The sequence below is a fragment of the Aplidium turbinatum genome, chromosome 14 (assembly GCF_918807975.1).
Source record: "Aplidium turbinatum chromosome 14, kaAplTurb1.1, whole genome shotgun sequence".
Taxonomy (NCBI): domain Eukaryota; kingdom Metazoa; phylum Chordata; class Ascidiacea; order Aplousobranchia; family Polyclinidae; genus Aplidium; species Aplidium turbinatum.
This window is the reverse complement of record NC_137485.1, coordinates 11,652,602-11,679,174: the sequence shown is the minus strand read 5'-3', so window position 1 is coordinate 11,679,174 and position 26,573 is coordinate 11,652,602. Positions and strand designations below refer to the sequence as shown.

At 37.9% G+C, this 26,573-nt stretch overlaps 2 protein-coding genes across 2 annotated transcripts; both read left to right on the top strand.

The window, feature by feature from the left end:
- The first annotated feature begins 143 nt into the window (after positions 1-143).
- LOC145783169 (U3 small nucleolar RNA-associated protein 18 homolog) lies at positions 144-3,379 on the top strand. Its single transcript, XM_082594962.1, has 3 exons — positions 144-1,019; positions 1,190-1,376; positions 2,107-3,379. The coding sequence occupies exons 1-3, from the start codon at positions 199-201 to the stop codon at positions 2,503-2,505; spliced, it is 1,407 nt and encodes a 468-aa protein (XP_082451088.1). The 5' UTR covers positions 144-198; the 3' UTR covers positions 2,506-3,379.
- A 3,337-nt stretch (positions 3,380-6,716) lies between these two features.
- On the top strand, positions 6,717-24,736 carry LOC145783138 (RNA-binding protein 26-like). Its single transcript, XM_082594923.1, has 23 exons — positions 6,717-6,820; positions 7,596-7,714; positions 9,939-10,027; positions 11,079-11,182; positions 11,572-11,628; positions 12,000-12,080; positions 12,222-12,275; positions 12,534-12,658; positions 12,843-13,066; positions 13,539-13,632; positions 14,268-14,348; positions 14,537-14,643; positions 15,304-15,471; positions 15,986-16,075; positions 17,365-17,520; positions 17,981-18,106; positions 18,206-18,271; positions 18,567-18,659; positions 21,449-21,553; positions 22,067-22,258; positions 22,787-22,873; positions 23,094-23,174; positions 23,555-24,736. The coding sequence occupies exons 1-23, from the start codon at positions 6,759-6,761 to the stop codon at positions 23,819-23,821; spliced, it is 2,628 nt and encodes an 875-aa protein (XP_082451049.1). The 5' UTR covers positions 6,717-6,758; the 3' UTR covers positions 23,822-24,736.
- The last annotated feature ends 1,837 nt before the right edge of the window (positions 24,737-26,573 follow it).

Sequence of the window (26,573 nt, the reverse complement as noted above, 5' to 3'; positions counted from 1 at the left end):
TATAATCTAAGACGGTTGGTCAATCTTTTTCCATGGTGTGACATGTTGGGAAGTGTGTTTTAAGACGCAAATTTCTCAATGAGGTCATCATCAGCTTAGCTTGTTCGTATTGTTTACGTTATTTATTTATGTTTGCAAATTAGTCAAATTTGATTGTCTAAGTTTAACAACAGTGTTATATAGTTTGTAAATCTAAACATGTTGAGACGTGCTAAAAAAAGAGACCTTTTAAATGCATTGCAAGAAAAAAATAAAAAAAGAAAAGAAACTTTTGAAGATGAAGATAATAGGAGCAGTACCTTGCCAAATGATAGAAAATTAGAACAAGCTATTTTTGGTGGCTCATTTCTTTCAGAGGACACTGTATTTGAAATAACAGAAAAAAGTAAAAATGTTAAAAGTGCTTGTAATATCGCTCCTACAGTATGGTCTGATGAAGACGATAATGAAATATTTGCTGAAAACGACAAACGACTGGTTAAAGGTTGGGATAGCAATGATTCAAGAAAAAGTCAGTTTGAAAAGTCTTTAGGACCAATACCACAATGGGCACTTTCTACTTCGGATGTCAATGAATTACAAGATGAAGATGAAATGCCATCCAAATATTTGTCAACCACTTCATCTGTTTTATCCAAAACTTCTCTTGATATCACTCGATGTGTTGATGTTAATAAGCAGCGTTCATCCCGGTTTAAATTAGAAGCTTGTGAATTTCATCACAGTTCTCAGATTGCCATGACTGCATCACAAGATTGCAGTTTAAATTTGTTTCAAGTGGATGGAAAAACCAATTCTAAAATTCATAGTTTATTCATGGAAAAATTTCCCATTCGATGTGCACACTTCCTTTGCAGTGGAACAGAGATTCTGATGTCTTCAAATTTACGTTGGCTTTATAGTTATGATCTTATTTCAGGCAAAGTCTTAAAAATACCTTTCATCAAGGGCATTACTGACAACAAATTAAGAAGCTACAAAGTGTCCCCAGATGGCAAACATTTGGTATTCCTTTCAAGGTACTTGCTTGTATTATAACTAAACAAAAATTTAGATATTACATTAGTAATAGTGTACAAATGAATGTTCATAAATAATATATATGTGTGCTTTTGAAGCCGAGTTACTTTCAAGACAGAAGTTTTTTTTTTGTTGAGATGCGTGTGTTTAATCCATTTTCTTATTGCAGTTTTGGGAAAATGCATCTATTGGATTCTGTCACAAAGGAACTAATCACAACTTTAAAAATGAATGGAACTGTGGAAGACGTTGCTTTTATGTATGGTGGTCAGCAAATGCTCTCATTTGGAGATGAAGGAATTGTAAATGTGTGGGATATGAAAACTAGGCAGTGTGTCCACACGTTTGCAGATGAGGTAATTGGTTATCATCCTTCAATGATGACCACCATTTGTTTTCTTTCACACTATATCTACCTTTAAGTTTTTGACTTTCACAAAACATTTTGATATCCATAGTTTTACATTGAAGGCACTCATGTTTTAATGGATGTTTAGTTGTTTACTTCTCAATGGTCAATTCATATATCCATAATGCAAAAACTTTTCTTTAACTCCCATTGTCTTGTGCTCTGCATGGTATCACGACAATTCAAAGCCGACAATTCAAAGCAGACACTTCAAAGCCAATGATTCAAAGACGAAGGGTTAAGGCAGGGATCTCTGAAGGAGGAATCTCTGTTCTTCAGAGATCTCTGGGTTAAGATTAGGGTTATTATCTTTATCGTAAATAAGTTATCGGCTTTGAATTGACCGAGCTTTGAATTATCGGATCATACCCGCTCTGCATGCCTCTGTTAGATTATCTTAAGTGTTGCATATTTTTTGTCTCAGATTAGTTATATTACTATTTTAACTTTGAAAGAAAGTTTAACTAGTTGTACCACAAACATCCAAAACTATGTAGCACTATTTTAATTCTAACACTAAATACATTGCAACAATTGGAAAATATATACTAAAACATCATTATCAGTTCATAAAGAAAATTGTATTCTGTATTGTTGCTTAATTGTTTGTTTTAATGCAGTATTTTGTGTGGTGGAACACAAAAATTATTTTCATGAACACATGCATTCATTTTCAGGGTTGTGTGGAAGGCACCTCTATTGCAGTATCTCCTAATAATGGTTACGTGGCGTGTGGGTCATACAGTGGTATTGTCAATGTTTACAATGGAACATGCGTTTCTGAGTCTGATTCCACAGTCTTAAAGTCATTTATGAATTTACAAACACCCGTGTCGTCTCTTTTGTTCAACCCGACTTCAGAAATACTTGCCTTAGCATCAGACTCCATGCCTAATGCGGTAAAGCTCGCTCATCTTGGTTCAATGCACGTGTTTTCTAACTTTCCCGATTTTGCTAACCAGAACGTAAACCTTGTGCGTAGAATTGACTTTTCTCCCAACAGCGGGTATTTTCTCATCGGAAACGGCGCAGGTCGCGCTCCGTTGTTCCGTCTCAATCACTACCAAAACTATTAAGATTTTTCAACATAAAACATCGGGTGGGTGTTGTGGAAGTGCATTGTCAGTTTACTCCAGGGTTCTTAAATCGAGAAATATCTTAATTTCCTTCCTTTATAGCCGGTGCATATTTTTGCAGAATGTTTACATACAGCCCACCTGCTCACATAGTTGCATGGAGAAAATTGTGTAATGAAATATTTCAGAAGTTTTGCAATAGCATATGTTATTACTAACGTCATCTTAATGTCGATCATAAGTAACTTAAGATGTATTGTAGGGTGAAGGTTATACTCTTGCAGCTTTGCTCTCAATTGTTCTGACGTTAATCTTGAAACTCTTTAATCACGAAAAATCAGTCACTGATTGCTATTCTTAAGTTATCTTGCTCTGTAATATTGAATTTAAAGTGGGCTAAACAAGAATTTGTGTCAAGTTTTGTTACATATTTGTAAACTGTTATGCATCGAACAATGGATGGTTTGAAATAAACTTGGCAGTAGAAAAAAGATCTAGGCTACCTATGTGTGTACAACTGTACATAGTGCCAGAAACTTTGGCAGAGCGTACCAGTACTGTATATTGTATTTTCGGGCCCGGAATGATTTTAGGAGCTGCATACGAATTTCAAACGTTGCACGAATTTTTGCTATTTTGTCTGTTTTAGCCATGTCTTGGGGTGGCCCGAGAATGTCATTGGTACCGGGTCAAAATTAACGTCTCTACGACCCTGCGCATTGTACATGGGTGTTATAATTTGAATTGTAGGCCAAGAAAGCTAGACCATAATATTTCACTAACAGCGTTCATCTTTGACATGCTTTTATCTGCTGATTTTGTTAGTGTGCAGCTAATTTCGCACGCTGAAGTAAGAAATACAGTCAGACACTCGCAGTAACGGTAGGTAACTAGTCATTTTTGTGATAGGTAACTTTTTTCTTGCTACAACAGGGGACTAGCAATAGTCTATATTAGTCTAACCATCATCATAATCCATCGTCGGTTTGTTCCCCACTAGTGGGGGTGGCCGATTGTTTCCGCGCAGCAATTGTCTTAATTCCTTTTCTCCATTTCACCCTGTCCCTTGCATCTTCCTCCTTCAGTCCGACTTTTTTAAACTCATCCTTCACTTGTTGTTTCCACGTTCTTCTTGGACGACCGCGTTTCCTCTTCCCATCCACCTTTAGATCTAGTGCCTTTCTAAGAAAACTTCCTTCCTCCCTCCTTATCACATGTCCATACTATCTAACCATGTTTATTTTTTGACAAAAGTTGCAGTGAAATTCGATTCAATTTATTTTTCTTTGTCAGAACGCTAAAAGAAATGATATTGTAAAAAAGAAATACAGTAACAAAACCAACAAAAGGAAAAGGTGGCAAAACCTTAATGGTTTAAGACGTGCATAAAAAGATCTAATATTGCGGTATTTGCATCGATAAGTATAGTTAAGCACGGCCACCAAACCTGATACTGTAAAACAAGTAGCCTAGATGAATTAGTTAAGAATCAGTCGCCTCCTCGTTGCTGAAACAATTGAAGCGCCAATTCTTAAAGCAAGAGAACACGACTGAACCTAACAACATCACAAAAACAAACTAACACACACATATTGTAATTAGGTAATGGTCTATCAAAACATGGATTATTTACAGATTTTATACAGAAATAAAGTGTTCGCAGCAACGATATTAAGTACGGTAGCCTATAGATTGCAGAACAAATACACAATATGGCAGCTCATTATCAAGATAAAATAGTTAAAAAAGCTTTGTTTTTTAAATTAATTTCTTGCACATGTAAAAGCATAAGAAGCATGATGTGCTTGAGATTTCAAAAAAATACTGGTTAGCTTTAGTTAATATCGCTTCTTACACACCCAATTTGCACAGAAAGGGGATTGAATTTTCATGTCTTTGCAGCTGGTTCCTTTTACGCTACCGTAGGCTACTACAGAAACCAAAATAGCCTATAAAAAGCAATCAGCCTCAAATTCTAGTGATTACTCGGCCGTACAGGCACAATAGACATATTCAAATAAAATTATAAATTCGTTTTTACTTTCCAGAGTCATGTTTGATCTGTTCAGGGACAAACAATGAGACTGTTAGAAATGATTAGGCAAAACAACATTGTAGGCTATAGGCTACGTAGGCTACTTTATGAAAAGATGTTGCACGATAAGCCAGATGTAGCCTAAGACAAGGGAAGGCAAAGAAATCTTCGATACTATAGGTTACTGTAGGTCAAATTGGAGAAACCTATGGCTTACTTGTGATTTTGAACCTTTATCCTCGGACTGACAAAACCTTGATAGGTTTTTCCTGGTAGTTTCGCATAGGCCTACTTGTAGAGGCTTTTGACGCAGGCCGGTTACCGAGATTGACAGAGTGAAACTTTCAATTGTTGAAGTCATGTTGCCGGGAATTGTTCCATCCATTAGATGCCGGTGAATGAAGAACAGTCTATAGAATGCGTTACTCACGCGCGCACCCCGAGAGTCCAACTTGCGCCGCTTGATCCTGAAGCTTCTTCGTTCAGGAAGTCACGCGCTAACTAACCGAGCTATCCGGGCGGACGACTTCTTTACTTTTCAAATATGAAAATGGTTAGCCTACTTTGAGTTGACAATGAAACGAAAACATTTTGGTTCAAATAGCCCAGGAATGTTCAAAGTCCGGCCCGCAATACGTAGGCTATTTGTAAGACCAGCCGCACAATATGTTATTTTTGGCACCAGATCCACAAAATCATATCAATTCAACTTGCATTAGTAAAAAAATTAATTAAGACAGTATTTTCTTACTAACAAGAGAAAAGTTAAAATTGTTATTGCGACATTACTGCGTAGCAAAAAAATAACTTGTTCAACTTTAACTTGTTTAATTTTGCAGGCAATCATACCCCTAAGCTTAATTAACAGAAACCTTGAATTATCCACTTGGGGCTAGAGACTCAAAGTCTCTCAATAAGCAAAAGCTTAGGCTACATTGGGGATTCGTCCGGGATTTAAACAAATCCCATCACGTTAAAGAAGCCTGCAAAGTCAATCGCGGTCTCCATTGCATTGTGATCAATCGACGTGACAAATTATTTTTTTTCTTGTGTCTTCCCACGCACTGGTTGATAAGGTATGAAGTAGCCGAACTGCGTTAAATAAAACTGCTATAACCTACCGGTGATCAAAGTAAAGGCTATTGATGGTTGGTCAATTAACTCCACTTTCCTTGCAAAACTAAACCTGTAAACAAAAATAAAAATACTTCATCCAAAAGGTGACATAGCCTACTAATGCCCTCACCATGCATGCAGTGTTGTCTTCTGTCCTGAAGTTAGGTCACACACTTCGCAAGGCTATTGAGAGGATATTCTGAGCCTAGTTCCAGTGATATTACCGGGCCTTATGGGACCATGATAAGATACATAAAAAACAAACTAAAAAACTTATATCTCCAGGGAGGAAAAATTACAAAACTGTTAATGAATCGATTGAAAAGCCAAGTAATTTTTTGCCAAAAGGTGAAGAATGTCTTTGAAACAAAATTAATTGGATGCAAACACATTACTATAGCATAGTAGTTCGTTATATTTTTTGACTTTCCGGGCCCCTCGGAAAGATTCCAGACCTAAAATAATTCCGGCCAAGTCTAAAATTCTTTTTTTCAGTTAATATTTCCACCCCTTGCAATTCATTTATTAGTGTCACTTTTTGCAGTTCAGTGGCTTTCTCAATCTCATCAAAAGTCTTCCCAAATCGCAATGGCATTATCCTTGACAAGAATAATTGTTGAGCATTTCAGTGTTGCTGGCCATATCAGTGTCAGTCGAAGAAAGCAAATTGTAGTTTTCTGTATTTGCTTCATCGTAATGTGATAATCTCAATTTCAATCAGCCCAAGCATTTTTACCGTTTTTCTTGTCTCCATCTCAGGATTTCTTTGAATAAGATGGATGTGCAATAAGTTAGAAGTACTGTAGGCCTATAGAAATACTTAGCTGTTACCTCACACCGACATGAGTTGCTTTATTTCCATTGCCTACTCCTATTTTTCATACCATAAGATATTATTTTCAAATAACAAAATTGATTTTATTTTAATTTTTAAATATTTTTTAAAGGTATTTCCAATATTTGCTAGTGTTTGTTTGCACATTTTTACTCTACAGCTTTAAGAGCCATGTCTTTAAAACGGGATAAGTTATTTCAAAATATGGATTATTTTTAGGTTCTAGAAAATTACATTTCTAAATCTTATTGTGTTGTCTTAAAAAGAATGGTTTCCATAGAAAATGTTGATGCTTTCAAGTTATGGCTAGTCAAGAAACTTGGTCCTGTGTAAGTACACTGCAAATATGTTACAAATAGGCCTACAGTGTTAAACTCCAGTAGCATGTAAATAGATCTAGTTCCTGGCTTGTCATTGTTCATAGAATCTACAATGAATTGAAATACATAGTCAATTCTATTATAATGCTTTTGTGACGCAGAGTGCAGTTTTGAGTGTTGGACTTTTTACGACTTGCTTATTTATGAGAATCTCTGCCCTTGGACTTAAAAAACTCATTTTGAATTTTAATCAAATAGCGGTTTACATTCTTGTATAGTCTATGAGTCAGTGACATTGCCCTTGTAATTGAGTGTGAATGACACGGTGCTTTAACAGTGAAATTTCTGCTTGTTACTGAAGTGTTATCTGCAATTATTCAATTCTCTTAATACATTATTACAGGTTATTTGTTAAAATATACTTTTACCAATGCTTGCCATGATCCTTGATCGCAGTTCATGCGGTGGTTATTGCACAACATAATTGACATGTAAAAAAGCTTTCTAAACTCAGTCCTAAGATTGTTTGACAAATGTGCTTTATCAAGAAGCATAATACTTTGACTGATTTGGTACCGTATGTTTTCTATAATTGCAATCAACTTTTGGTTTCATTTTTTACTCTGCTGACGAAACAAATTTATTTCTATCGTGACCTTCAAAGTAATTGTTTTGCTTTCATTGAAGCATTGCTAGCGATCTACAGAAGTCCTCTGTGCATGAAGTTGGAAAAAAGTTACATCAGCCACACAGAGTTTTTAATTGCATTGATGTATTTGTACAGGTGTGATGCTGACCCAAATGCTTTGGCAAAATATGTTATAGCATTGGTGAAAAAAGACAAGTCAGAAAGTGACTTGAAAATTCTTTGCAAAGAGCAATTGGATGTGTTTTTACAGAAAGGTAATTCTTGAATAAGGCTAGTGGTTATTTCATTTCACTTATCATGATAGGTTATTTAATTGTTGTATGCATATCTTCATAGTACATTGTAGAGCTCGACCGATATCACTTTTTCAGGCCGATACCGATATTTATGAAACTTTTTGGCTGATACCGATATATATATCTACTACGAAAAATTTGTTACCAACGAAGTTATTAAGCAACAGTCCAAGAAAGTTTGTGCATTGGTTACTGTAATTGAAAAATCATTCTTAACGCTAATCACAAAAAACACCAAACAAAAAAGAAACAACCAAATGCAATACTGTTTTGTGTTCAATTCAATAATTAAAGTTTAACAGCTTCAAATTGTAGTTCAAAAAACATAGTTTCTCAGCATTCATGCCAAGAAGACAACATCTTTTGTCAGCGTAAATCAATCCACGACAGGAGTTTCTGCTAGGATTCGCACAAAGACCGGTGTCACCACCACTAGCCCAATAAACAGAAGCACAACCAGGCAGCACCAATTAAATAGGCAGCTAGAAGAGCAGCCTTCCATGTGCACAAAACAAGACTTTCAAAAGCATACCCACGTGCTGCATGCAAAATGGATTGTGTGCAGCCGCTTGCACTTGCACGTAATTAAGACGAGAGAGTTTAAATGCGCGTTTGAGCAACTTGTGTTTCTTCTAAAGGCATGTACAACTGGTTTTGAGTGCTTTTGCTGGCCGATGTTTATCGGCGAAAAATAGCCGATACAATATATCGGCCGATAAATATCGGCTGACCAATATATCAGTCGAGCTCTAGTACATTGTATGGACATCTTGTATATAAATAATGAACTTTCCCCTTTACGAAAAAATGATTATACTGTAGTAATAATAATGGTGTTGCAAGCACAGTAGTGAATTTTCGCCTTCCATTGTGAAATTACATAATAATACAGTGAGAAAAAAAGAAATGGAATTCAGTACTACCTGTGTATGGTTATAATAACCATTGTATTTTATTCAGATGTAGTAAAAATTGTATATATGTTATTCCTGAAGAGGACATCGTGTGATGTCGAAAACGTTCGATATTTAATTGTTGCGTAGTTTTGTGTTTTTTGTAAATATATAATAATCTTTAATATGTTAAACTTGATAACGTTGCTCAGCTTCGTATGCCTATGGTTCATACATATAATGGATACACACTACGAGATGTAATACTAGAGTAAATTTCCAACTTACCGCATGCGGCCAGTATGCTACTTGCAAAAATTTAAAGCTAAAACACATGCTGTTTTGAGCAAGACTACTTTTTTGTTTTATTAACCTTTGAGCATTGCTGTCTTAACCATCATGGATTTCAGCTTTAAACTGCCAGCACCTACAGTAAATAATTTCATATCATATATGCCCATGGCCCATTAATATTTAATTGTTTGTGTAATAGTAAGCAATTAGATAACCCAAGATGCTGTACAGACCTCAGATATCGGTATTCTACCATTTTTTGTGCAAGTAAAATCATAAATTTGCCACTTATTCTTTCTTGATGGTTGTTTGTTTTTTAAATGGGCTATGTACTATTGTGAATACATGACAAGATATAAGCATGTAACCCAACAAACAGCATGTACAAAATAATAAACTATTTAGAAACCAAGCGAATAAAGAAATAACGGTAACCTCAAGTAGCATTGTAGCTCCACACAAAGTGAAATTTACATGACTTTAGACTCTTTTTTTATTTGTTTAAAAATAAAGTCTAAAAAGTCATTTTGACTCTTTTATAATGTTTGTTTAAAAATAATGTCTAAAAAGACATTATTAAAAGTAAGTTTATATCCTCTGTGGATCCTCTTGTATCATGGGCCAATCCTATAGATGTTTGTTGGCAGAATGGCCCGTTTCGGCGAGTCCGATTCAGCGAGTGCCCTTTTCTGCGAGTTTCCTATTCGGCAATTTTTTTTAAAATTGTTGGGTACCGTAGCCTAATTATCATTGCCGTTTTAGGGTTAGAGGTTGGAGTTAGGGTCTTATTTCAACGTTTAGCGACGTTAAAACGATGTAAAAGCGGCAATGATAATTAAGCTACGATACTCGATAATTAAAAAAAAATTCAATAGATTGCCGAATAGGGCACTCGCCGAATCGGACTAGCCGAGTTGAACTCGCCGAATCGGACTCGCCGAATAGTAGCAGACCCGTTTGCTGGTACACCCCTTCATTGTTTTGAATCTATTTAGAAACCGATGGCTTTGTAAAGAATCTATTTGAAGCATTGCAATCAAAGTCTTATGTGACACCTGTGAAGGAACCAGGATCTAAACCAGAGGTTGGTTACCTGACTGTCATTTTGTTCTTATATAGTGTTGAGTTTATCTTTTAAAATATATATTGTAACAGTGTGTTTTAATCAATGCAGAAGCTCATGATATAATCTAACTATCTGGCATTCACAACTCTACTCAGTGTAATGTATGTTCTTAGTAGTGAACAAACAATTTAACGATTGATAAGTAATGTACGCCAAGTGTGAGTGTAGATTTCATTTCTGATGCTAATATTATTTCATTCATCGAACTGGTCGTAATTTGAGTGAATAAATTGTTGCAGTAAGTAACTAAGTATATCTTAGTTCCATCGATTTATTTTCAGAAATTATTCTTGCACACATTAAAAAAGTAATTTTTTTGAAGTACGGTAACATATATATTAAACAAAACTCTTGCAGATTTATATAAAATAGCACTTAATACTAACTTTAAAACAAATTAAAAACAATACACAATTACAAGTGTATATATCTATTATCTAAAGTACTTTATGAGCTATTTTTAAAAACATGGTAATTGATTTAAGGTTTGATTATGCGCTTCAAAGGTTTTATCTTAATCTGTAATTTTCATTCCAGTTTTCGTATAATCACAATACCAGACCCGTGATAATAATCACAACACCAGATATAACCAGATAATAATAATAATAATCACACCAGATAATAATAATCACGATACCAGATAATCACAACACCAGCACCCGTGGCTCAGTGGTTATCGTCTTCGGCTCTGGTGCTGGTAGCCCTGGGTTCGATTCCAGGTCGGGTCATACCAAAGACTTTAAAAAGGGTACCGATTGTGTTCTTTTTTGCATAACGCAGTGAGGATAAATCGGGTAATAATCTGGTGACATATCACCCTCTTCTAATCTGCATTGAGCCAGCATGGAAGCAGTACGGCTCATAAAATCACATGGAACCCTATCAAGTAACCCATGTTGATGCGCAATCTGCTGCAAGCGGAGATAGTGAATGATTATTATAATCACAATTGTTACAAGTTACACCAATTTCCTGACTGCTATATAGTAAATATCCTATTGTTTAGGAAAAAACCATTCCTAAAGATCAAAGAGAGAAAGGGAAAGAAATACAGAGATCTCACACTACGTCATCTCGTTCTCCTGTAAGGCGACCACGTAGCCCAGAAATGTGAGTGACTGAGTGGTAACATAACTTTCCAAGAACATTTCTTTGTATTTGAATAACTTCTCAGAATCTCAGTACATGTGTGGTATCAGAAAGCTTGTTCATATTTTAAGTAAATCTTTATCTTGTGCCACCCTTTAATTTAACCCCTGAGTCCAGTCTGTTGAGTTAACACGCCAAATTATTTTTATATCCTGACCGAGGCTAAAGAGAAATTACCAGTAACAAAATAATAGTCATGACGGTATAATACTTATGGACTATGGAGAGGTAGGTTATAGCTCAAAGCGTATATTGCTGTGTTTCTTGTATCATAGTGCGGTAGCCACTTTCTCACTATTGGTGTTATGTAGCTCACTCACTATTGATGTTATGCTTCTTCTTTGTGACAGGCGAAGACGATATGATGACAGACGACACCGCAGAAGATCACCCGTTCAGGATAATCGGTACATTTTATTTAATGAGACTCTCGTGATCACATTTGTGAATGTAGCTTAAAACAGTTTGAAGATATTGAAGTTCATCAGCAGATGTTCTGTTTAAAAATGTATTTTGAACACAAAGCAAAAAAAAGACATATTCTAATAGTTGATAAAGATTAAGTCAAAATGAACTTCACAGCGTGCAAGTTTTAAGCTGTAGTAGAAGTAGATTGAAAATTTAAAAACAATATATATCTCTTGAATTTGTGATGTATATTTCAAGGGGTAACTTTCTCTTTGACATGCAGTTTATAGTTTTACTTTAAATAAAATGATTTGAGGACACAAATGATACATTAGTTTACTGTTGTTTGTTTTCATTGTTGATATTGCAGACGTCATTATGTCAGGAGACCTCGAAGCAAATCCTCCTCTCCCCACCGACGCGGCCGCTCATCGATGTCCCCTAGGAGAAGGTACTGGTACTGTTAGCCTGTCATGATTGAAAGCTATAGCTCTATGAACTTGAAATTATCTGATTTAGCTGCCCAAATCTGCAAGTCATTGGTGTTTTGAGCAGTAATGTGTACGCGTTTTCATCTTTCATTAATTTTCAGGAATCCAAGATCAAGATCACCAAGAAGATCAAGGTCCCCTTTGAAGAGAAAACGGTAGGTGGTTGTGATAATTTCTTTTTATATTTGAATTTGACTTTTAGTTTCGTTTTTCATGAGAGAATTCAAGAAATAAAGCTTTTTAACATTATTGTCATTTTTTCAACATTATTGTCATCTTTTAATTATCTTGTATGTTTTTCTGTGATTACGCCTACGAGCGTTGTTTGCTATTTCTGTGATTGGTGACATTTTTCTGCCGTGTACTGTACGGCCAACCCAACACCTTTAGTAAACCATTTTTATATATTTCAGCTCTATTTCTCCAAAATCCCATTCATCGAGCAGTGATCGATCTTCGTCAAACGATTCTCCTAGAAACAGGGCGAATCCTGCAGCTGGTGGAGAAAAGCGAAAAGAAAGATGCTGGGATTATGATCGTAAGGATATTTATGTTGAGATACTGTGTGCTCAAGATGCATAAAAGTACCTTGTTGTAGGCGTTTGCAAATACTTGTTGGCGCAACCCAGAGTAAATGGCTGCTTGATCCATTATTTGCCGACCTCTGCATTATTGTACTTCAGTTTCTATGGGTATTAAATTTATATTCTATTTATTTACAGAGAAAGGCTTTTGCATGAAAGGAGATCTGTGTCCTTTTGATCATGGAACAGACGCTCTGGTGGTGGATGATATGACTCTTACATCGGCTACTTCCAGGCCGGAGGAGACAAAACCAGTTGATCCTGAACCAGTGCTTGAAGCCCCATCAACCCATCCTCCCTCAATGATTCCGCCAAGACCTCTTGGTTTACCGATGGGATTACCTTTTCCACCACCACCTGTGGTCAGTATATAAGTTTGTTTGCAGAAAGGAAACACATTGTATTGAAGTTGTACAGTTTGTAACAAATTCTCGTTTTCTTGACCTATTCTTAAGAGTATGCTGTTTTGACGTTCATGACGGAAAGCATTAAAAGTTCCATAAATCTATCTGACTCGTTTGATTGGTTGGAACGTGAAATCGTACAGAGGATACTGGATAATAGCATAGTCACTTTGCCAAGCCTTTTTATGCGTATAACCGTCACAAATTAGCTTTTAAAATCACATGTTTGCTGTGAATAATATAAGTAAGTTTTTTTCAATTACTGTGACATCAATCATTTTAAAGGTCGTTAACCTGTTGTGGTAAGTGATAGCAGAACAATTATTATTTTATGTCATTGCGTTAGTGTGGTCACAGAAGAAGGCTAGCTAGGCTTTCTGAGCAGCCAAGCTATTTAAAATTAATTTAACAGTTACGTCCTTTGTTCTAGATGCCTCCAATGCCTGTCCCACCCCCCATGCTTCACCGGTTTCCCATTCCAATCAACGTCAATGTTCCACCGCCACAAATACCTCCACCTATAGGTATAACAGGCTCAAGTATCTACTAATTGTTCATTTTTCTCAACCCACGTTTTTTCTGCCCTAAATTGACCTACATTTCTGTAGTTTTACAGAGGAAAGGATATATCTAGCCAACATAGTTATATCATTTTTCCATCCATCTTTGTATCTTCAGGTTTAAAAATTGCAATTTTTTTGTCCGTTGGAAAGTATTTATATTCAAATTATTTATTATATACGATAAGTGTCATTTACCATGCACACATTGCACAGGCGCTCTGATATAACTTTTCTTCGGTCTTATTTTTTTGTCGCATCCAAGCTTGGTGGTTGGAGATTTAAGTGGACGGGAAGGCAAAGAAGCCAATCTTCATGTCCACCTTCAGGCATGCCTTTAAGTATCCTACCAAAGACGCAGCGCATGCTCTTGAGCAGTGTCGAACCGGCGACATTTCGAGTACCGTACCAGGGCTCTCACCACTCGGCTATGCAGCTGACGTCTTATTTTTGTTAAGCGTGCAACCGTGCATGGACCAACTGCTGTAGTGGCCACGTTATTACACAAAACAATTTTTTTTCCAAAGTTCCCATCAGTTTACTGTCCTCTCCATCTCAAACAAGGTGAACTTAACTATTGACATTTGAACGTTTTTCAGGAAATTTTCGAAAGCGCCCAGCCGGAAATGGCAACCCTGTTGAGTTGGGAGCGAAACGGTCACACTTTAGTAACAACGCAGGTAAGGATTGCTTGACGTAAGTTTACGACGTTTTGCGTCACACGTATGGCAGCAACCGCCAGTACCGTCCGTCACGTGTGATCAGCGTCGATTGAACCTGACCATAACCAAATCTTTTACATTGTGGAAGTCTGTACTCCACATTTGCCATGGAAATTCATGCGTAAATTATTGTAAAATCTTTTCAGGATCATACAACAAGACCTTGATTGTAAAGAAGATTCCTCCTATTCTCAATAACATCACTAAGTTGAATGAACATTTTGCAAAGTTTGGTGCCATCAACAACATTCAGGTACAGAGCTGCAATGACTTGACTAATAACGTCCAAAAGGAAAATGCAGCGGTCCTTCCTCAAAATTTTTTCGTTGCGACGCCTTTGGAAAAGTTTACTTGACTTACGGCGCACTCAGCGGTAGGAATTTCAGTTCGAGAACATCTGGGATAATGTATTATCGCATGGCTATTACTGTATTACGACCGCTGTAAGTAAAAGAAAGCACCGGCAATAGTATTGCAACGAGGTGAGAAATTCAAACCGTCAATATCAGTAACCAGGGTGTGGTCGCATCGATGATCGAAACTGTTAAACTGAAGCATAAAGTTTCTCATGTTCTTGATTTAACAACGAGTACTTTAGCACTCGTTGTCACCCGTAAATGACTGAACATCCTCAAGAACGTTATTTTGAACGTTTTTTGTGTTTATCCCAATCCATGTTCAATAATTTATCGTTGTTAAAAACTATTCTTCATATGAAATAAAATTCTCTAAAATCCAGTGTCAAATTAGATATATCATATCTCAAAAAGGAGATCTACAGTAGTGAGGAAAAACTGATTACATTTTTGGAATCAGCGCCTCCAATATACTCCTAAATAGGTCTAACATTTCAGGCACCAAAAATGTATTGTGTTAGCTACTGTTGACATCGTTGTTAAACACTATTGCTCAGGTGAAATACAATTCTCAACCCAACCAAGCCTTGATCGAGTACGCGCATGTCAACAGCGCACGCGCAGCGATCAAAGATACGGACGCCGTCCTCAATAACAGGTTCATTCGAGTTTTCTGGCATAACAGTGAAGAGGCCCAGCAAACCAACCCTAACACCGACGCCAACGTAAGTTCTTGACGTTTGAATCATCTTTCGTTTAAGTTTTATGTATACAAATTGCATGAAATTTAACCTATTGGCTTGTCGGCAGGTTCATCTTCAGCAATATATCATTTATGGTTAATCTGATGCTTTAAAATCAAATAAAAGTGATTGTAGACCTGCTTGCTATGCTCCACGCAATCCTTCAAATTGTCACATGAAACAACATAATTTCTTCACCGTCGTGGAAGACCGACCACAAGCCCGAAATAACATTTTTTCTGGTTTAGTTTTACAAATAGTTGTATTATACTTTTGTTTTTATTATCAGTTTTGGCACAGTTCATTGTCTGACGATCATACGCAGATCATGTCACCGTGTTGCTTTGAAGAAAAAAAAAAAACTTACAGAATCTTTACCAATATTATCAGTCGACCAACTACAAAGCAAGATTCCAATATTTTAAAATCAAAACTAACATACAAAAAAGCGACCCTGTCAAAGTAGTAATTCTCATCGTTTTCGCATCGTGTTTAGAACTTTCAAGCTAATGTGAAGGACAGGATCGGAAGCCTTCCCAAGTCCGACCAAGCCAAGCCCGTCACAACAGACGAGAACGACAAAGCGGTGAGCGATTGCTTGAGGCTTAGTTGGGCTGTAGTGGCCTTGATCGAACATTGCCGGTGTTTGCAATAATGTAAACAATAATCGCTTCTTTCTGGGATAGTTATCTACGTTTATTTTGTTTTGTAGAGGTTACTCATAGAGATAAATAAACACTGTATTTACATCTTTTTTTTTCTTACGAGTAAAATCTTCCAATCCGTTGCACTTGCCACAAGTCAGCAACAACTACAATGCCTTCTCTTTAGCTCTCCTGTTTCCATGTGATGTTGAAATGAATGAGCTGTTCCTACAACGTGCTGTATGCCCACGTGTCCCTCTACGCTTCATTTTTAAGAAAATTTGAAATTATTGTGTCCATTTCATGTATAACTTGAACTTAAGTCTACGCTATGGAGTTTTAAGGTAAAGCATAGTGTGCGTAATCCTGGTTTCACCCTTTAAACACAAGATTCGTCTGCCCTGGCTCAGCATGCTGAGACGAGGACAGTGAGGTCCTTGAGTTGTTGGCTTTATGTCAGACTTGCCTTGTCGTAGCTTCTGGTTTAAGAACCTTTCCCCGAAGCACGAAAGAATTTTTAACCCAGTACCGGGGGCTTGGTTTGGGTATGTTAGGGCATGTACATTGCAGTAAGCCTGTATATCGCACCTACAAGAGCCAAACTTCTCCGAGTGTTTAACCCATACCTGGGGCCCTGACAGGTACTACTGCTCTGGGCCAGAGCAGATCTGGGAGTCATGAGAATTAAGGGGTAATTTCACATTCTCCAAAGCACCGCATACTCAAAGTGGTGTCTCCTCACCGGTTGCACTTTTATGTCCCAGTTATCTGACCGGTTGCAGTTTTTTACCCAGGATTATTTTTCACATCATACTCGTTAGCTTATTTACTCACTTTAATTGTCTAACCCGTTAGCCCGACTCAAAATCAAGCTGCGCTGGTTCAGTTCTTGGGGTGTGCGCTTGAGCAACACATTTCAGAACTACTCTTCATTCAGCGGCACCTACTGGGTGGCATAATTGACAGACAACAAGCGGAAACTTCACTCTGTCGATCTCGGTATCCAGTCCTGCGTCAGTGGTTCAAAGCCTCCACAGTCTACAAGTATGCGAAACTGCCAGGAATAACCCATCAACGGCTTTCTCAGTCCTAGAATAAAGATTCAACACCAACCAATCATGCAGGCGAGAATATCTGGTAAGTCTTCTTTCTTACTTTTGGGATTGTATAGCTTGCTTGGCTGTAACAATTGAATCGCTTGGGAACATGATATTCATTTATTTGTTCACAGACATTTGCGGATGGAGTCATTTCCAAGACTATCAGCAACGATCTGAAAGCTGAAGAAAATCCACCTCCATCCAAGGAAGAGGAAGATGCCGCTGCTCTCAAACTCTTCATGGAGAAGAAAGCCGCGATCGAGGCCAGTAATGAGGCGAAAAAGAAGGTGTGACCGCTCTGTCACTGCAGTATATGATTAATGGAATTAGTTATTTTTATCAAAATTTCGCTGTATTGTTGCTGAAATCATTGAGTTAATTTTACCTGTGGTCATGCAAACTTCAGAAATAACGACTGTTTGATTGTTTATCAAGCTCTGCAGCAGTATAAGCCTTCTTTTTGACAAAAAAACAAAGTAATCGTGCGTAAATACTAAGAGCTTCACATACAAAAATAATGATAATAATGAATAATTTGAAGGATTTTCTAAATTTGTCTTTTCAAATAGTTTTGATAAAAAATGTCCAAGCAAAATCTGTTCTCTACTTTATAAACTCGTAAAGATATAAAGCACAACCGGAAAATCGTTTCATCTTTACTGCAGTCATTGCCATGTACATTGTAGCACAGCACACTATTTTTCGTCTGCGCTTAAATTTCTTATTTTAACATTGGAATTGTCGCAGATTGTCGCCGCGAGAGAAGCTGTCCGACAAAAAGCTATTGAGAAGCAAAAAGTTGTCCTCCAGAAGAAAGTCGAACTGCATAAGCAGAAACAAGGTCTCATACAAAAGCAACTTGAACAACAAAAGGTAAGATCTGATTTTTAATTCATGGTCTTATCATTAATATTTTTGTTAAATCGCAACTTCTAACATTAACCAATTAACCATGCACCGTTTTATTATTAGCTTCTGATGGCCAAGTTGGATGCCAGCAAAGATCTTCCTGCCAGCGAGAAAACAGAACTTGTGAAAGTAAGTAAAATTGCGTTTCTTTACATTTGTCGATATCTCTTCCCATTCGAAAGCATCACCCCTAAAATTCTACCCCACCAAAAAATGTTTCTTTGACAAACTGTCAGGTCACGATTCCAGTTTCAAGATCTTGCTCTTGTTGCCATTTTTCGGGCGTTTTAGTTGTGAAAGGTTTTCAGGTGTAGGTGGTTGTAATAGCAAATTATTATCACAACTTGTTATATTTAATCAGTAATTTTTACGGCTACCATGCGTTCTCATCTTGTCGTGTTTCTAACTTGACTTGTATGATCAGACTTTGAAAGCTCTGACCAGCACCATCGACAGCATCCGTAACCTTCACAAGAGCACCTCGCAACGCAAACAAAGCCAAGAAAAACAAAAGCAGGTGGGAAAACTCTATCAATATGTTTTCATCAAGACTCTGCTTCCAAACTAGCATCATCCTCTGTCCATTTGAACTTCAATCCTTGGTCGTCCAGAAATTCTTCGTTTGTTTAAAAAAAAAACGTTGTTGAACGTCGGCTGACGTTGAATCAATGTAATAATGACGTATATTGCTAGCTGGGTAGAGTTTAGAATTGTTTTACTTAAAAATGTCATTGAGCATCGTCCAAAAGCGAACAGCTAACGTTGTAGTTTATTGGTTAAGTCTTGTCTAGAGATGTACCGATATATCGGTATCGGCATCGGTATCGGTGATATCGGCCATTTTTTGAGTATCGGTATCGGCATCGGTATCGGCAAAATTTGGCCGATACTGTGGCCGATACTAAACGTGTAAACAAAGGCGTTTTCTGCGGATTTTCTGCAGAAGCAAAGATATAGATTTTTTAAAGTAGTAACTAACGTCAATGTCGTCACATTGAAGTAGAAAAATAACAACCTGATCAAATTTTTGATACCTCACACTCCCATGACTTCATGGGCGCACCTTTTGGCATTGTTTGCTTACAGTGATTCTTTCACTCAAACAAAACGTTTTGTTTCAGCAGTTTTGCGTTGTTCGATTCTTAAGTTGTGAAGGAGACTCAATTTCTCCAATGTTTATCATTTGTGTTTCTTTTTTACTCTCAGCAGAGGATAAAACCAGGCCAAGACTACCCAGTACCCAGGTGGCGGGAATGTGTAGTTTTGCATCGTTTTTGCATTGCTGGACGTTTGAGGGACCCGTGTGGCTTGGTTATTTTGGTGGGCTTGTTCTGTCAGTTTGTGATTTGGTTTCCGCCTTTCGTTGAGGTGGACTCACCAGGCTTGAACAATGTCGTGGCGGATTGGATGGGCTCGGAGTGGGGGCGGTGGGACTGCGAATCCTCACTGAACTAATCAATAAGTGGTCTTGTTGCGCTTGGGATGGCGGCCTCATTGTGGGGGGAAGTGTCCTTCCCTGCTGTCAGCACGGGGCTGGGCGCTTACTGGTGCGGCGGGCTGTTGCGATTCGCTGGCCATAACGGTGTGGCTTCCACACTAGCCATTTAGACCATCCAATCAACTATATGTTTCTCGGCAGCCGTTTTGTAGCAAGAATTGACATTGACAAGAATTGAAATGGCTAGTGTGGAAGCTGCACCGTTGTGGTTGACGGGTCGCGGCAGCTCGCTGTGCTGGTGAGTGCTCAGCCTCTTGCTGGTGGCCGGGGGGGACGCTCCTTCGCAATGAGGTTGTCATCTTGGGCGCAACGGGACCATTTTGATTGGTTTTTTGAGGATTTGTGGCCCCATTGCTTTCTTTTTGGGCCTACTTATTCTGCTGTGACATTGTTTGGGCTTGGTGATTTTGTTGCGGCTAAGGGTGCAAGTTGAATTGCCGACTGGTGGAGCTGGCTTGTTGGGGGCAGCCAAGTTGCACAGGTTTTTTGAGCGTTTGGCGGGGTGGGAGCGATGCAGAATTGTGCATTTTTGCTACCTGGGTAGTCTTGGCATGGCAAAAGCTTTTCAACCAAACGCCCTTAGGTTGCACATTACTTGTCGAGTAGTTTTTGTACGACTACACAAATCACTTGGTTTACATTTTACATCTTATTATCAATTATGATAGCCTTATTTGAAGAGTTTGCGCAAACATTTTATTAATTTTTCAGAAACCCCAATTATGATGTAATGTTTCTTCCCTTATACCCCAATCCTCAATTACGGTGGCCTTTCATTACTAAAACCTACTATTATGACACAACAATGTGGTTGAGATTGGATTCTTGAATCTTTAATAAATTATGCCAATCCAAAGTTTTTTTTAATAGTTTTATGCAAATAAGGTAAAACTTAGCATTTGATATATTTCCTTGCAAATACCAAAATTGCTTCTTTTTGTAACACTAAAGTATCGGCCAAAATATCGGTATCAGTATCGGTATCGGCCTAAAAAAGTGATATCGGTATCGGGATCGGCCAAAATATTGGTATCGGTACATCTCTAGTCTTGTCAATTGGAATTAAGACAAGACAATATTTAATTCCATTCCAAGAAGTCGTAAATTTCAGCTTCATGGTGCTGCACTACAAAATCCGGTTATTTGTGATTTCAGTAAAACTTTTTTTATGGTAAGTGAAGAAAGGAAGTTATTTTTTCTTAAATGTTTAGCAAATGACAAGTGATTGAATCGCAATATCTGAACGAAACACACAACGTTTGGCCGTTTACTTATCACAAGAAGCTGCTATTCTGTAGCCTGGCAAAAATGAAACGACATAAGTAAAAGAAAGCACAGTTATGCCTCGCAGAACACACGCAACGAAAAGAGCAAAGAAGTGTGTAGTTTTAAAATTACCGAAGTCCCAAATTAAATTCCCAGATTCGAGACAGGGCCTGGTTGCTTTTAAAACGAAAATTTTTGCGTGTTGTGAAATCTGTGACATTCAGAAATGGACTTCGGCATTTTTTGTGCTAAAATTTTACAGCAAGGCTGCCGAAAGCACTTTTTCCAATGATACTAACTCCTATTGAGGAAAATGTAACTTAGGCTATTTTAAAACTGCACTCTTAATAGTGATTAAAAAGGTACGATAGCTGCAGGCTTTGGTGCAGTTGGGGTTTAATGACATTCTATTATTCTGATGCCACAGAAATCTTGTCATGATGCCCACGATCGTCGAACCGCACAAGGCCTATGTCGCTGTGCTGGATTGTGATTCGTTAAAGAATTAACTCGATCTTGAAGTGGCGTGATCTTTTTTACAGGCACAGAAGGACATGCTGGACACAGAGCTAGACATATACAACGCTTCCACTAACGGAGAAAACACAATCACGTTAAAAAGGAAATTAAACCTTTTGAAATCCGAGGTGATTTGACTAGAGAATAGTTTGCATTTATGTTGCAATGTATTCAATTTTGTTTTTAGTCGCTATTTTATTATCAACATACTGTAGTTGTTTATTCACTGGTCATTTATCGTCCAGGTATGTGAATATGCTAAAGATCATGCGCCTCATCTGATACAGACTTTAGGGTTGATAATCTTCCAAGTTTAAGCTGGTTGTTAATGAACACCGCTCACATCTACCCATGGTGTAATGAATTGGGTGGTTGTAATTGCTGAAGGAAAGAAGGCTGGTGGAAAAGAACTGGCCACTATATCCTCGTTTAGTACTGAAGGCCTACTGTGATGAGAACTTTATCTTCTTATTCCCCGAAGCTCAGTTACTGAGTATGGGCTCACATTTAGTGTTATAGCATGTAATACAATGATTGAATAATGAACACAATACATTTTATATCAGTGAATACTGAATGTACTCTGCATGATTCTGAGTCTGCAAATGACACTTTTTGTAACTCATTGCGTTTCTATTCAGGCAAGTTCATTGGGAATAACGGCACCATACAGAGGCGGGTGGGGAAGAGGTAGGGGACGCGGAAAAGGTCGCGGAAGAGGAAATTCTCACCGATTTATAAAGTCCGGCGCGAACCTAGATCGAAGACCATGCGAGATAAGAGTTTCTGGATTCCAAGAAAGCGAGAAAGATGAAATGATCTCACATTTTGCTGTAGGTCTTGATATTGTCAAAAGTGACTAGAGTATTTGTAGCATTGTTGAGTTACTTTTACGTTGTGTCCCGTTTCTTTCACGTCTAAACAGTCATTGTCCCACTGAATGCACATCATCAGCTAATGTACCTTTTGCGTTGGGCAACGATTAACTGCAATTGTACACTGACTACACTCGTTTGGTCGCCTTGTTCTAGATCGGCCTTTGTACCATTGGTGTATTTCTGCTTGGTAAGGTTCGTTTGCTGCGGCTCAATGGCTGATTAGTGATTATGTCACTGCTTGCGGGGGTCTGGGTTTGATTCCAGGTCTGGTCATACCAATGATTTCAAAAACGATACATAACAGTTGTGTACTTTCTTGCGTGCTACAGTGAAGATTAACATCATACATTTGTGTTCACAAAGAATAGTATTGTAAGTAGAGCAGAAGACCGTTCAAAACTCCTTCTTTGCTACATGCAGTAGTTCAGTGCACTTTCCACCAACATTCCGGAGTCTAATTCACTAACCTGTCGTTTTTGACAGGATTTTGGCGAATTTGAGAAGTGCTCCTTCGATGAGGACGGTATCACGTGCACCATAAAGTACAAGGCCAGGCATGATGCTGAGCAGGTGATTACATTCTTTCGTTAGTTTTGGTGTTTTTATCTGCAGCACTGATTGTGTTTACAAGGAAAATTATCATCCAGTTCGTATCCTTGAACAATTTACTTCTAGAGAGCAAATCGAACACCAGTTCAACGGTTTAGCTTTACGTTTAGATAATTTTTAAGTAATAATTACCTTTGTGTTTTCAAGTTAACCTCAATTTTAACTAAAGCTTCTTCCGCAGGCTGCTGCCCAAGGTATGATGTTCAAAGGTAAAAACCTCATTATAGTTTGGTCTTCTTCACACAACAAGCCTCCTGTCACTGTGAGTGGATTTTTTTGATTTTAAAATAATCTGTCAAAAAATTACGTACGGTAACAAAAGAATTACTGAGCCAAGTTTTTGTTCGAACTTGATTTTGCGTTGAGTTTTTTCATCTTGTCGTGACCGTATTTTTGTTTTATTCTCTGGTTCCAAGGGTCTGATGATATTGATATGTGATTGTGTTCACATTGTTACTTTTGAACTGCTAGAAAAAGTTATTAAGTTTGTATTTGTGAAATACCTGAAAACATAACATACAAAAATAAACTGAAAGTTGAGGTTTATTAGGTCATATTAAACACCTCTGTCTCAATCAAAGCTAGTTCTTCGATAGAGATTTTTCCCGTTATTTATATTATATCAAAATCAACTTTTTTTAGACAACTTCAGTCCCATCTCCTGTCTCCATTCCTAAGGCCGTGCATAGTCCGATCACTATCCTAGCTCCTCCTAAAGATGAGGAAGAAGAAGATGATGAGGACATCTCGGTGGTCGTCGAACCTGTTGTCGCTTACACACCTCTTGAAGATGATTTCGGTTACGGACTCTTGGAAGAAGAGTTAGATGAAGAAGCTCTTTTAACAGGAGGAGATTTGGATGAGGAAGAAGAGGCAAATGTTGATGAAGAACGCTCATGGAAGCATTGATGGATGCTCAAAACATTTTAAACTAAAAAACCTGATTAACTGGCTATAGTTTGATGGAATTCGATCCCGACAAAATGGTCGGGATATCGATATCGCTATGACGTTTATCGGGATCGGAATGACGTTGTCACGCAACGATCTGCGTCTCTCACATTCATCATGATATTTATCCTTGCCGCCGACTAACTTGTCAGCTCCCAATCACCAAATCATTACTTTTTACGTTGATGCAACGTCTGCAGACATTTAATCAATGTAAAATGAGACTGATTTTGTTGACTGGGTTGCTAGGCTTGATCACGTCAGTGCAACGCAAGCTGGAGTGGACATACAAATTTTTTCAATCATCGCGGTGCACCCGTAACAAGTTTTACGAAACCCGCTAAATTTCAACGCTGGTTTTATTAAAAAAGGATCCATCGTACTGCCGGTTAGAACAATCGAATGCTTTGTCACTTTCTGAAGCCACATGTTTTACCAAACATGGATTTTACTTAACATACTTGATATATTTTGTCGATTTGCTGCTAGTTGTTGGTTCAAAGAGTTTAAGTAATTTTGCAGAAAATCGAAGACGGACTGCTGCGGCGTTTGTTTCATTAAAAACACACAGTATGCGGTCTCAATGTTACGTGAGGAAAATGCAATGTTTGATGTTGCTTTAAATGTTAATTTGGTGATTGTTTGACGAGCGCTTTGGAAGCGCCCCAGGCAGCAAAATCCGTCAGTTTTACATTGATTCAAGGTCGGCAGACGAAAACTAGAAAACTGACGGATTTTGTTGCCTGACTCAAGTTCAACGATGAAATGAGAGTGGCATAAACTTGCTGGCGCCAACTCTTATTTATTTTTTTGTGTGTAAATAAATATTTGCATCCTCAGCACATTTTGGAAGGTTGAAAGAAGGCTTGTCAATAAACGACAGCTGTTGTTGCATTTTGAAAGAATTTCAAACGCTTTGTTTCTGACAAGCAGTTTTTAACTAAGGGGCTGTCCATAAAAGACGTCCTCGTAAATTGATAAAAAATGACCTCCCTCCCCCATGTCAATGAAAAGTCCGCAGTTTGCACCCGCCATTCTAACTGCGGGCGTGTTTTATGGACAGCCCCTAACGCAGGGTTTTGTTAACTTAGATACGAAACCCAGCACTGGACTCCGTAGAAAATTTGTTAGTCACAAAATTCGTTCAACCCAATCAAGCAACCTCCTACTTCGAGAAATCTGCTTTCAGGAATCATAGAAAAAACATGTTATCTGTGTGTAACTTCACGACACAATTTGCTCAAGAAATAGTGAAAAAAAGAATCCAAGGCACTGGACATGACTGTGGGAACCTTTCGTCAATCTTCCAGTTATCTGACCCCTGTGCTGCAGCATGGGGGCACGACAAATAGAAGTTAGACCAACTGATGAAACCCTTCCTTCCGTAACGATTGAATCAATCAACGACTGATTCGCTGGCTGACGTATCCTTATCTTTTCATTACAATGAACAAAATGGTGTGTAGACGGCGCCAAAGCCTCGCAATGACATTCTTTGGACTAGCTGGAGATCTCTACGCTAAAAGAGAACCCACGCTCATTTGGGTTCGATTGACCTCTCGTAAATCTGGCGGTAGTTTGTACGAAGTAGGCCTACTTAGTCGACAAAGCTCTGATTGTTTGAATGCGTAAGGCAACTATTAACTGAAATCATCGGATGCATGGATCAGCTAATTTATTCTCTTTCCAAAATATGCTTTGACATCAAACTGCATACCAAGCACCTGGTACTGAAGTGTTCTGATGATTCTGAGAGAAGTTATCGAAACAAAATCTGAAGGAATGAAAGTGAGCGATAGAAGTCAAAAACCAATGACTCAATCTTCTGCTACCACACAGAGTTTTCAAACAACATAGCACACGATCACATTGTATATGCGATAAGAAACATCGTTACAACGAAATGAGTTCAATCAACGAATAATGTGGTACCGCGTCATAATTGAGCCATAACTTGAAACAACGCCGAATAAATAGGAGTTGAATTACCACAGTAAATCATTTCTTTTTCATAATGTAAAAAGGAACTGAATTGCTGACTGGTGCAGCGACGTTGCAAATACTGGCTTACTGTGGGAGTGTGACGTACTTTCGCTGATTAAAACAGTAAAATACAGTATTCAATATCACGTCTTACCCCAAATAGTTATGTTTAGTCCAGATATGGTGCTTTTTGTTTCTATACCGCTTAGTTGGCAACTATTTACGCTAGACATTTAAGGAGGTAAAATTTCAATCATTTTTTTACCGTCAGCATTTCATTGGCGATCGAAAATTTAGACGAAGTGGAAAGGAAGCCAATGCTCGTGTCCACCTTCAAGCAAATTGCAACCGCATGCTCTTGAGCGGTGTCGAATCAGCGCCCCTTCGAATGTCGCACCAGGGCTCTCAACACTCGATGGTTAAACACGGGGCAATGCTGTTATTCTCATCTTATGCATTTGCGACCTTTTTAACCTCGTTTATCCCTCGCCCATTCTCTGAAGGTAAATTTGACAACAAAAATGTTAAAATCATACGGTTTGTACTTACAAAAATATACCCTACTGAAAAGTGTAACTTTACCACGTGGGAAACTTTATCTCCAGATGAAACCCCTGCTTTAGTTGTGCATATCCCTATGCAAAGGTTTTTATTAACTGCTGATATACGAGTTGGACGATAAACATACATCAAACGATGCGAGGTTTAACTTTTCAAATAACTGTTG